This window comes from Pyrus communis, chromosome 8 (assembly GCF_041283825.1).
Source record: "Pyrus communis isolate YQ-2024b chromosome 8, ASM4128382v1, whole genome shotgun sequence".
NCBI lineage: Eukaryota > Viridiplantae > Streptophyta > Magnoliopsida > Rosales > Rosaceae > Pyrus > Pyrus communis.
Genome location: NC_142572.1, coordinates 7,494,488 through 7,506,709, shown reverse-complemented (window position 1 = coordinate 7,506,709; position 12,222 = coordinate 7,494,488). Strand labels below are relative to the sequence as shown.

The 12,222-nt window shown below is 39.1% G+C and overlaps 3 protein-coding genes across 3 annotated transcripts; 1 reads left to right on the top strand and 2 right to left on the bottom strand.

The window, feature by feature from the left end:
* Nucleotides 1-1,598: 1,598 nt before the first annotated feature.
* Nucleotides 1,599-4,065, bottom strand: LOC137717925 (histone-lysine N-methyltransferase). Its single transcript, XM_068457430.2, has 3 exons — nucleotides 3,823-4,065; nucleotides 3,165-3,233; nucleotides 1,599-2,036 (listed from the first exon to the last, which is right to left on the bottom strand). The coding sequence occupies exons 1-3, from the start codon at nucleotides 3,982-3,984 to the stop codon at nucleotides 1,842-1,844; spliced, it is 426 nt and encodes a 141-aa protein (XP_068313531.2). The 5' UTR covers nucleotides 3,985-4,065; the 3' UTR covers nucleotides 1,599-1,841.
* Nucleotides 4,066-4,142: 77 nt separating this feature from the next.
* LOC137717926 (uncharacterized) lies at nucleotides 4,143-6,347 on the top strand. The gene is made up of 3 exons (XM_068457431.2): nucleotides 4,143-4,196; nucleotides 4,531-4,618; nucleotides 5,902-6,347. Exons 2-3 carry the CDS (start codon nucleotides 4,569-4,571, stop codon nucleotides 6,134-6,136), a joined length of 285 nt encoding a protein of 94 aa, XP_068313532.2. The 5' UTR covers nucleotides 4,143-4,196; nucleotides 4,531-4,568; the 3' UTR covers nucleotides 6,137-6,347.
* A 16-nt stretch (nucleotides 6,348-6,363) lies between these two features.
* LOC137717924 (uncharacterized) lies at nucleotides 6,364-8,463 on the bottom strand. The gene is made up of 6 exons (XM_068457429.2): nucleotides 8,294-8,463; nucleotides 8,072-8,210; nucleotides 7,845-7,946; nucleotides 7,246-7,654; nucleotides 7,056-7,149; nucleotides 6,364-6,911 (listed from the first exon to the last, which is right to left on the bottom strand). The coding sequence occupies exons 1-6, from the start codon at nucleotides 8,405-8,407 to the stop codon at nucleotides 6,474-6,476; spliced, it is 1,296 nt and encodes a 431-aa protein (XP_068313530.2). The 5' UTR covers nucleotides 8,408-8,463; the 3' UTR covers nucleotides 6,364-6,473.
* Nucleotides 8,464-12,222: the final 3,759 nt, after the last annotated feature.

Below are 12,222 nucleotides of genomic sequence, written 5' to 3'. Positions count from 1 at the left end.
GGCTAAGTAAAAGTGGTTGGATAACCTATTCAGTTACAACTACAATGCAATACGATCCTTCTCTATATCAATACTCTTGATCACATTGTTTGTTTGATAGTTTCTTTCATGTCTACTATCCAATATGATACTTCTCTAAATGATTCTAGTGAATATGATTTGGAACATTTTTCCTAAGTTATATTCATATGCTTTGGCCAAAGACTTTCGAACCATATATTAAAGTACTCTTCTTCCACTATGGAAGGTTAGAGACCCCTTATTGCACACTCACATGTCTTTATGAATAAATCAATGACCCCAACAATGCTAGGAACATTGGCCAAGATAAGGCATGTACTTTATTACACTGTCAAATGATCAAAGGCGTACCCACAAGGCATCAGTGGTGTCTCAAGTCAAATGACTACTTTGCATTATTACAACCAAGGAGTTCTTACATGACATGTATGTCAGAACTCGTTCATCGTTGCTTATACTCAACAACCATTGGAGCACCTACGTGTATGTCTTAGTATCTAACACTAATGACTTTGAGGCCAACCATACTCCCGATTGAGTTGACATAACACATATTAGCCTTAGAGGATTACCAATGCCCAGTTAACAATCCTACGGCTAGGAACATTTTAGAAATGAACTTAATAAGAGAAATGTATCGTTGATCTAACACTTAGATCACTTCTCTCTTAGGTTGATTACAACATTCGTTGGATTTTGTTATTGATTGAATAGATAATACATTAAATAGTGATTAACAATTAACATTGCCCTTCCATTAAATCAAAAAAGATTTTAACAAAAATAAGTATTCCATAAACTATTACATCAAATGAGTGGCCTTAAAGTCATACTTCTAACAAAACTTCAACGCGGTAAATTGAACGAAACTGTACTAAAATTCTGCTGAATTAAAGAGGTTGGTAAAATTAGTAGGGTGTTTTACCAAGACTAGGAAATTGAACTGAATTTGGGTTTCGTTTTGTTATGGGTTGTTGCTATAGATTTGGGTTTTAAACAAATATAACTCGGCCGAGTCTATAGAATCCCCGACAGTGTACTACCGCGCTGCAAGCACATACGGAGCAGAAAACACCTCTACACTACTCGAACATTTCTCGGACAAGAAACAACAATCTACAGATTTCTAAACAACATTCATCGCGCCAACGATGTCCCTGCTTCAGATCCGTCAACGCAGCTTGCAACCATTTAACAGAAAAAATAGCCAACGCAATGAGACTGTCAATGCTATATTCTACAATAGAGCTCTTTGAGGCAACAGATGGTAACAACAAATGTAAGAACCAATAACTGCTGAAATGATAATATCAAGACAGATTCTTACAAACCTGTCGATTCACAAATAATAGCAAGCAAGTGAGCTGATGACCGCTGTGTTGGAATATATCTTAAAACCGTAGAAACAAAAGCTCTCCGTTTGATGAGTCATCTCAGGAAATAAGCAAGAGAGAGATCTGTTCTATGATTTCTATCCATCAAGGATGCACAGTTGATTGTTACATCTCCCCTTTGCATCAGACTAGTCAGCTTTCTTACTCCTATTACATGATTATAAGTTCCTTTTGTTGTGAAAATGAAGCAAAAAAACCAAAGGTTTATTATTTTAATCACGCATACAATTCTTGACATGGCATTTAGCGTCGCCACTCAGAATTAGAGTTTGCATCTTGATATAATATCTTTTACAGTATCAAGAAAAGTACAGGAAAAGACAATATTCTAACACTAAAGCAAACACTGCAGTTTCTAAGACTTTGTATTTTTCAGACTTTTTCCCGTGATTGAATTTACTAACCTTGTTCTCGACAAGACATACATCATTTGGCGTTTTGATTGCTATCAAGTGGTACTTCCTTTTTGTTTAGTGAACCATGGACGACCCTTGCTGCAGCCATGGCAGAATCTGCCCTCTTAACAACTCCCTCAAGCTCTCCAACCTTCTCCGACAACAACATGACATTTGAGTTTGTTGATTGAACTAACTTGTTTGCAGTTTGCAGAGCACTGCATAACTGGAATAAATAAAAGATAAACAGTTCAGAATCTTTACACCATACTATGAGTCACAGAAAAGATACTATTACCCTAAATAAACAAAGGATAATCTACAAGACAAATGAGCATTCATGGAAACGTAAAACAAAAGAATTACGCAGGTGAAGTCCAACTAGTGTTTACAAGCTCAAGTGAACAACCTTTTGGAAACAGATTAGGATATAGGAGAAACCAATGCCTCAACGTCTATGCACAAAGATGCATATCCCCCCATCTTCCTTTTAAGTTACCTTGGAAGAATTCCAACTTTCAAACTCCTAAAATCATGTGAATGTACATCCCCCCACATCCGAACCCATAAAATAAAATGTTTACCATGCAAGAACAAGTTTCTAAATGTTACAAAGCATACTAGACACTGCACAAATTATGGAGAACAATTAATAGCGTGGCAAGAAGAAGTGGAACACTAATCATCCTAAAACAGAAGGACTTCCATTGGAATCCCTATCTAAATTAGGACAAATTAGATAATCTTTCGTTCATATATACCTAGTTAATGTCTAATATCACATATACATGCCTTTCCCTCATACCGTAAACCAAATATTGTATCTTAGATTCAATGGGATTCAAGAATCCATCCTTCGAAACATGGACAAGAGTTGATTCCCACTATGAGAGTCAAACTAGGAACAAGAACCCATAGAGTTCCATAAACCTCTTTTAAAACTTCTAATCTAGAAAACGAATTGAAATCTTGAACTTCCGGTATATCAATTATCATTTCAATGATCAACTTCTCCCATAATGATATCTATACTACTTAGTATCGTCATGATATCAGCAAATTTCATTATTTTGACAAACCTTGGAAGAATTTGCAAATTGATAAAACCCGGCGGGCGGATTTTGCGTCTCCAAGGAAAACCACTCTGATCCCCTATGAGAAAAATTCCCAATTCTCCCTTTGGGGCTTCGACTCTCACATAAAGTTCTTATTTCGGCAATTCAAATGTAGGAGACGGCTTTTTACTAATAAATTGATATTCAAAATCATTCCATTCCGGATTCCTTTCTCTGTCAAAGTATCGCAGAATCTATAGATATGTCATTCAAACATTCTTATAAAGATCATCCATCACCTTCAAAGTAAGAGCCGCCCATGAGTGGTCGGTACCGCCAAGCGCCTCATTCAACTGCTCATAGTTCTCCTAGAACAAAGATAGAATATGGAGTAAGGAACACTCACAGACAACAACAAGGGAAATGCAAAACTACTTTTCAAGACGCAGAAAACTCAGCTCTTTCAGAGCAACAGAAGTTTAGCAAAATGTACCAAGTTAGCCCATGATCTCAAAAGTCTAAAGGCCTGTTTGGGACTATGTTTGGGAGAAAGACTTAAAATTGCTTATGGGTCATAGAAGTACTTTTATTAACAAAAATTTTGACCGTGTTTCTAGTAAAAGCACTTCTAGCAAACGCGTTTATGAATTCACAAATGTGTTTCTAATGAAAACGCTTCATTTTTTTTTAATAAAAACTTCAACATATTTCTAATAAGAACAATTCTAGCAAATACGTTTATGAATTCTCAGACGTGTTTCTAACAAAAGCACTTTGATTTTTTTCAAAACAATCCCAAACGGGCACTAAATTTCACACATAAGTTCTACACTTTCACGATCCATCTTCCTATAAAAAAGAATACTATATCTGAAAAATCCACCTAACCACCAACCTGATTTTGCAATTCACAAAAAGCGAATAAAAAAAGCAAATGAGACTGTAAAACATGGAAACCTGAAACAACTTGGTGAGGTCCAAGCTCTGAGCGGAGCTGGAAACAGACGAAGACGACGGCGAGGGCTCATGTTGTTGCGGTGGTGGCGAAGCATCTGACTCCCCCACGTCGCTCAGCAGATCGCCAATGCACAGAAGAGGACCTCCTACACCTCTCATCATCTCTCTCCTGTTCCCCTGTAAGAGACTGAAACTCCTTTATATTAGGCGGGCCGATCTTTGGGCTTTTTGAGTTTGAGAATAAACCCGACCCGGAACGATTCGGCCCATGAAACCAAGGACCCGAATCGGGCTCAGGGGCACAAATTCAAAGTTTCACTCTTTGAGGACTGTGATGAAAGCATCTTCGTCTTCCCGGCTCCGTGTCTGATCAGGTGAGCTCCATTTGCTTGCATTTCAATGGGTATTTTTGGAATATTCAAAATTGAATTGCTTTTTGTTCAGAGTTAGGGTATTGCTTTTGATTTGGGGTTTTACAGTTTCTCTAGGGTTTCGGTGATTAACGATATCCGGCGTTATCATTTCTTTCATAACTCTAAAATTTAGTAAAATGGGGAGGAGAAAGTTTAGTTTTTGAACTGACTAAAGTGCGAGCGGTTGGTCAGGGCAGTGTGCCCGCCATTGTATTTTAAGTTTGAATTTCCGTGTCCATGTAGATTAGAGTAGTTTAAAACCTCGCTTTGTCGAAATGACAGAAGAGTGAAACAGGATTGAAGTGGATTGCTTGCAGCTGAAACCAGAGAGGAATGGGAAATCAAGAGACTGTGAAGCAGCTTGAGGATTGCTCAGTTGCCAAGTCAGTTTAATCTTTCTTCCTTCCTGTGATTTTATTTAACATTATTGTTTCTGCTTTGTGCTTGGATCTATACTTTTTCGATGTTTGCGGATCGCTACTGATGTTGCGGAAGTAATGTTAGGGGATAATTTCGTGTTCAATTGTCTTTGAAGTTTCAGTTTTTTAGCCCATTTAGAACAACACTGACTGCAGATTGTTTTCAAATATCCGTAATAAGACATCAGGAAATTAGGAATTCATTGGAAGCTTATGGAATTGGTGAAATGAGCTAAGATTTAAATGCATTCTACCTTTTTGATCATGCTTTCTTGGTTTTTTAAACTTCGTTTACGAACATTCTGCCATTTCTTCGGCTGCAGCAGACCCAAAAAGAAAACCATTTCTTCAGCTCTGGAGGGTGCCACTTGTTTTCTAGTGAAATTTACTTCAAATACTGGATCATGACACAATTCATGATTAACATATCGAATGCTTATCTTTGACAGTATTGTGAATACTTATGTTTTTCGGTTTATGGAACCATCAACCGGTGTTATTCCGTAGGACGGTTTTGTTTGTTACATCACCAGAGTTTTTATTATTTTGACAGGAAAAAGCTTATTTTGGTTACTCAGAGACTCTTAAGCTGTGCATATCTTAGGACAGTTTGATCGATATAATCTCATACCTATTGGTGTTCACCTGTCAAAAAGAACAACAAACAATTTGTTATTGAAAATTAGGTTAACAAATCTCCGCAGAGCAAGGAGATCACCAATTTTCTTTTAAACTGCTTGGTTTTGTTATAAACCAGGATATTTATGCTCTTCTACAATTGACATTAACAACTTCTTTCTAGCATCGAGGATTTAGACCTATCTAGTGAGAGTTGTAGAGGTGTTCGGAACATGTTTCACAATGACCCATGCTGTTTTCTTCCGTTCTACTTTTTTATGGTTTGCAATCTGCAGAGATTTGCTTTTCTTTTTCATTGTATTGCTTGTTTTATTGATCCATGCTGTTTCTTGGAAGAGAAAAGTGATTTTCTTTCCTTTATTACCCCTCTCCGATAAAAATGAACATTCGTAAATAAGATATCAAGATACGTTTGTTATTACATTCTGAATGTCATCTGGCTGAACCAGCAATTCATCGCTCAGCTTCATTATACAATGTCAAAATCGTTATATAGGCGTATTTCTCTTTGTCATCGTAGATACTGTCTTTCCCGCATTAGCTTTACCCTGTTTTATTTGCTACCTTAAGGGACAGTTGAGTAATACCGTGTACCTGATTATCTGCAGTGCAATGGGCACTTGGGTATTCTCAGTGACAGGGGCTCTACTGGCAATTCCGGTGGGGATAAAAAGGAAATCTCTAGCTCCGCTTGTGTTCTTCGGCACAACAGGTACCATGCTCGATATTATTATGGGGATCACTCAATGTGAAAGAGAACATGCAGAACGCCAAGCGAAGCTATTAGAAGCGCAAACTTGTGCAACTGATGCTTCTTTTGCTGAGACTGGGGCAGAGTCATAGTTTTAACTCGTAACCATATGGACAGTACACTCGTCTTTCGCTGCTGTCAGTTTTCTCTTCAAGTTGCTTTACTGTTTGTTTGAATTCTGTCTTCCCTTTTTCATGGGTTAATAATCACGCGAAAGTTGTTAATGATATGACGTCATGTCTAATCTCCATCGCATGGTGGCGATTCCATGAGTTAATCATTCGAAATTGCTCTGTTTTTATCTATCTTGGGAAATACCTGAACGAAAAATCACTTTAAAGGTGTATAGCAGCAAATGTTGTGATTCATACGATGCATAATTACGAAAAGAAACTCTTAATTCTTCTGGAGAAACAATAAGAGTGAAGATTATTTGGTTTCAAAGCATGGCAACTGTACAGAAACCATTTCAAACCTCCCATTTTCCTTGTCTAAACCGGCATTTACATCGACTGCAAATTTCAAAGGGCTGTTCTTTCCTTTCTGCAGCATTGTTTTCAGAAGAATCAACCAAATCCTGTAAAAGTGCATAGTTTCCGGAAAACAATGTTTTCCCTTTGATTCCGAGCTCTTCTTGTCTCCATCTGCTGAACAAGAAACCGGAACACCTCCCCCAGCCGCTTTAGGTTGCCAGGCCGCTTCTGCATTTAGACTAGAATGTGTTGGGACATCTTTTGAATCAACTTGTCCGGCTTGCTTTTCCCCCCACGAATAGACTCTTTCAGCCTTGATGTTCCCGAACAAGAGCTCTGCGGCCTTGTTTCTGACCAGGAGCGGTGCATAATCCGATTCATCCCACACATATAGCTGCAGTAAAGAGAACAGCCGTGTTTAACATGTATTTAACAAACAAGAACTCAGAAAGCAATCAGATTGGAACAAATCATGGGGAATAGTAGGCGTAAACTGAATTCGGGGCAACACGTGATCAGTGGGAAAACAAACCCCTACCATGAAGGGCCTGTATATGGAGCTTATGACATGAAGGCGGTTCGAGCTTTCTGAACAGTAAAGTGCTACTGCATTCTGCTTAAACATGTTCTCGCTGCAACAAAAGGCACCAAAACATTCGCCATCAACCCGTAATCATCTCTATTTTGCAATGGAACAAAGCGTATGGTAATCTGATTTCAATTCGTACCTGTCGAGCTCCAGAGGAGAACCACAAAGCTGGCAGCCTGTGCAAATGAGATCTCTCGCCAAACCACCATCACCTGCTTTATACAGTCTCCTACTAACAAACATGTCCTCCTTGTCGAAGGACTTGCACTGAACATGAGATGTCGAGTTGAAGGGCAGAAAAATTTCAGCAACAGACGCGTAAAAGAGCGCCTTGCAAGAACTGGTTAGAGTCGATAACTGCAAAAGTGAAAAGCAGTCCTCGGGTTGTTTCCTCTCCTCCGGAGGCTTCCAGTTTCGCGAGAGTCTTCCCTCCTGCAGTTGACATCCATGGAGCTGAGTGTTCCTCTTCTTCACCCATTCCACTACCCTTTTAAGCTTTTCCTTTGTTGCTACCCCATCTCTACACTCCTCTATCAAGTCATCGACCCCTGAATGTAAAAGCAGTCTTAGAATGTAGTCTCGAAAATTTACGACCACGTATTATCTTTTATCATACTGTTTGATATGTTATGTGGTCTTACTATCGATCAAAATCATTCTTTGATTGAATGCAAGATCCGATTGATAGTGTGACAACTGTTTCTAAACGTAACGCTTGCTACAAAATTACTATCATACCCTTTGTAAGGATGGATTCATAAGGGTGGAGTAGACATTTTAGGGATGAATACTGGTGGGTTCTGGCCTCAACAACATCACCATATTTCGTTATCTTCACATCTGTTGAATCAAATTAACCATAAAATAAATAAAAAAAAGAAAAAAAAAAAAAACTGATTAACAAAATTAAACTGGATTATTAATCACTAATAATAATAATTAGTAAGTGTTGGAGCTTCGCTCACTTTGAAACAAAACGACGTCGCCGGCTACGGCCATGGATCCCATTGGCTTCTGCCAAATGGATACGGAGAAGAAGGGCCTCGTCTCATCGCCGACTTGGATGTCAGTTCGGATCACCTCTCCGCCTTTCGCTAATTTATACTTTTGGAAAAACAAAAATTTTAATTTTTAAAAATAAATAACAATGAAAAAAAAGAAGAAAGAAAATAGCAGAGATACGACACCTGAAGGGGAGTCGTTCGGTGGACGTAGACGACGAGCTGAACGTAATCGCCGACGTGAAGCGCCGCCTTGGACAAGTCGATGAGCGGTCCGTACCATCCGATTACTGACGCCATCTTCTCTCTTTGGTAGATTTTGCCGCTAAAACTTTCTTCCCCCTTGTTTGGCTGCGCAATCGGCCAACTTAAGTACTTAAAAAGCACTTCGAACAAACAAACAAAAATAAAAAGAAAAAGAAAAATAAAAAAGAGGTAAATCTCAGTTTACTACTTCAACTTTTGTAATTTTCAACATTTGATATGTCATATTCCGTCCCAGGCTCCATCACATCCTGAACTCGAATCTGCTGTAACACTATATTGTCCGTTTTGAGCTCCGACCATGCCCTCACCGTTTTGTTTCGGGGAACTTACATGAGAACTTCCCAGTGGATCACCCATTTTGGGATTGCTCTAGTGCAAACTCACTTAACTTTGGAGTTCCGATGAACTCCGAAGCCAATGAGCTCCCAAAATGCCTCGTGCTATATGAAGGTGGGTATGTACATATAAGGCATAGAGGATCCTCTTCGCTGGGTAATGTGGAATCTAACAATCCACCCCCCTTAGGGGCCCGACGTCCTCGTTGGCACACTTCCAGCCAGGGATTGGCTCTGATAGCAAATTGTCACATCCCGACCCGGGCTCCACCACATCCCGAGCTCGACTCCACTGTAGCATGATATTGTCCGCTTTGGGCCCCAACCACGCCTTCACGATTTTGTTTCTGGGAACTCACACGAAAACTTCCTAGTGGGTCACCCATCCTAGGATTGCTCTCGTGCGAACTCTCTTAACTTTGGAGTTTCGATGAACTCCGAAGCTAATGAGCTCTCTAAAGGTCTCGTGCTATATCGAGCTGGACATGTACATATAAGGCATAGAGGATCCTCTCCCCTGAGTGATGTGGGATCTAACAATAACTGACACACCCCGACCCGAAAAGTCCACTTGGACTCCGAAATCGAGTTGTGTCAGTTTGTTATCAGAGCATAAGTATGGGCAATATTACGTTCATCACACGCGTGATGTAAGCATTCTTGGTTCTTGAACCTAAGTGTCGAATCTTGTCACCTCGTTGAGCACGAAAAACGTGTTAACTCTCCCTAAGTTTTGGGTACTTTAGACGACTTATCGTCATTTTAGAAATTCATTTTGGCAATCACCCCTAAACTTTAAACGATGAGCTCCCCTACCAAGGAACTTCCGTTTTGGGAAATGAGTTGCTAGCCCCACAGCCAAGCTAATGTATCAAAGGTTGAGTATCACCAAGGATTTACCGATCAATCCTATCGCTTTTTTCCACCGTTTCTACCTACCCTTCGAGTTAGGAAACCATAAATGGTTTTGTTTCTTTGGTAGCACTTATTAGTTTACCCTATCTTATAATCCTTACGAAGGTTATTTTGTCAAGATTCTAGAAATGTCTGAAGTGACAACCTGGTGCTAAAATGGTATCACTTGACAGAAGATCGTGGACAATCAATTTTGGTCCATGTTAACACTAATATCTTCAAATGTACTGGTGTCCATGTTGGATCTTCAGGAAGAAGATCGACTCCTGATAAAGTCTTTTTCAAAGTAGATCTTTAGCAAGGTCTTTTTCCAGCCCTGGAACTTTCTAACCAAACGCCAATTCCCAGACTTTCCTTTCAATGTTATACTCGTCATTTGGGTGAGTATAAGCTTGCGAGTATGAGTTGTCATATCCTGGGAGTAGTAGAACTCCCAAAAGCAGTTACCAAATCCTCCTTGAATCAATGAACTACTTCACTTGACTAGTTCCTTCCCAATCATTCAAAGCTTACTACTTGAATAGGTTCTAACCTATAATCAGCCTACGGTGGCGCTACTAATTGACAATGTTGTCTGATATCCAGAGACCGTTAACCAATATTCGGTGGTATGATTTCTAATACTGGATGCAAGTACTAGTATCTGGGAGTGATACCTTTAACCTAGAATGCCATTTCACAATTTTAGATAGCAAATAATATTAAAATATCCTAAGCACGTTAATTAGTGACGCAATTGATAAACTGATCAACAGTGGCTACTTGAGCCGAATAGATAAGGATCATGGAAGCTTAGGAACAAGCTTTGTATTAGGACAGTAAACTCATGGTTGTTTTTACCTTATCACCTACCTAGGTAAACGAAACATCTTCAACTAGCCACCTTTTGATCACTTCCACAGGTAGACAGCAAAATTGACATAGGGATAATATCTCACTGTTAGAGTGATTTGAGTGTCAAGGAAATTGTGAAGACCTTTTAGTTCATGTTGTAGAGTTGGTTAGTGGTATTGTACGTTTCGAGGACGTATATTTTTGGTGTCATATTCCAAAATCTTAGCTAGGATATCACCAAATTGTGAAGTGAGGTACATCATCGGCCAACTTCCTAGTATTACACCAATTTTCCTTGCTTCATATTGAACGTTTCTGACGTCATTGAGAAACTCAGTTACAAAGTTTACCAATCAGGAATTTACCCAACCAGGGACTAAACACTTTATCTTGGGAACCTCAAATCTATCCATAAAGAGAAAGGCTGAACCTTAGAGTCGTACCTAGACTTCAACAACTCAGTCGGTTGACGACTGAAACCGTTAGTCCTACTTTGAGTTGTTCTCTCCGATTAATTTTTGGAAACCGAGAGTTCTTTCATAGCCTGATGAAATTCGGAGTAGTCTTACCAACGACTCTCTCCCCAAATTCAGCCTTATACCGTTCTCTCAAGTAATCATTGTTAAGTTGGTATTTTCTTGGAAGATGTGACCTTAGTAAACGATATTTTTATCTTTTTCCAAAAAAGGTTTAGCGGAAAAAAGCTAAAATTCTCGCAAAGTACTGCAAAGCTAAGATATCTTTGATCTTGTCGATTTATCGAAAAATTGTTGGCGAACTTTCCGCTACAGTGTTTTCCTTACTTACTGTAAACATGAATTTTCCTGAAACAAGAACACATGTACAAAATATATTTTTTATTGATTTTAGGGTTACAATCTTTTTTACAATTTGATCCTCTGATTCTATCTTCGTAAGTGTAGATCTGTGGATGGGTTATTGATCGAAAGGGCCGTTGGGGCTTGATCTAGGGATGAACAGTTATGTGGATTTGTTGATGTTGTTGATCCAGAGGGCCGTTGGGGCTTGATCTTAGGATGAACAGTTGTGTGGATTTGTTGATGTTGTTGATCTAAAGGGTCGTTGGGGCTTGATCTTAGGATGAATGGATCTTAAGGGGTTTTAGGGCTTGATCTTGATGAACAGTTGATGAACGGATCTTTAAGGGCTTTTGGGCTTGATCTTGAAGAACGGGTGTGTGGATTTGTTAATGTCGTTGATCCAAAGGGCCGTTGGGGCTTGATCTTAAGATGAACAGATGATAAACGATGAACACTTTCTACAAGGGTCGTTGGGGGCTTGATCTTGAAGGTTGAGGGAAGTTTCTTCAAGGGCCGTCAGGGCTTGATCTTAAGATGAACAGATGATAAACGATGAACACTTTCTACAAGGGCCGTTGGGGGCTTGATCTTGAAGGTTGAGGGAAGTTTCTTCAAAGGTCGTCAGGGCTTGATCTTGAAGGAGGGTTTGACGAAGAACGAAGAGGGTTTTCTTGATCCTTTAGGATTTGCTTGAGAGCTTTAGAGTTTCAAAGCTCCAAGGTTTTGGTGTGATGTGAATTGGTGAAGTGAAATGAATGAAATTGGCTTCTATTTATAGACTTTTTCAAGGCCTAATTTTGAATATAATATTCAGATGAAATAAATCATTTCTGCCAAGTGTTGACACATGTCCTATTTGATGAATTTTCTAATTTTGTTCGATTTTTTGTTGAGTTACATGATACGTGAACGTTGAAATTTTAATTATTGGTCAACATTTATT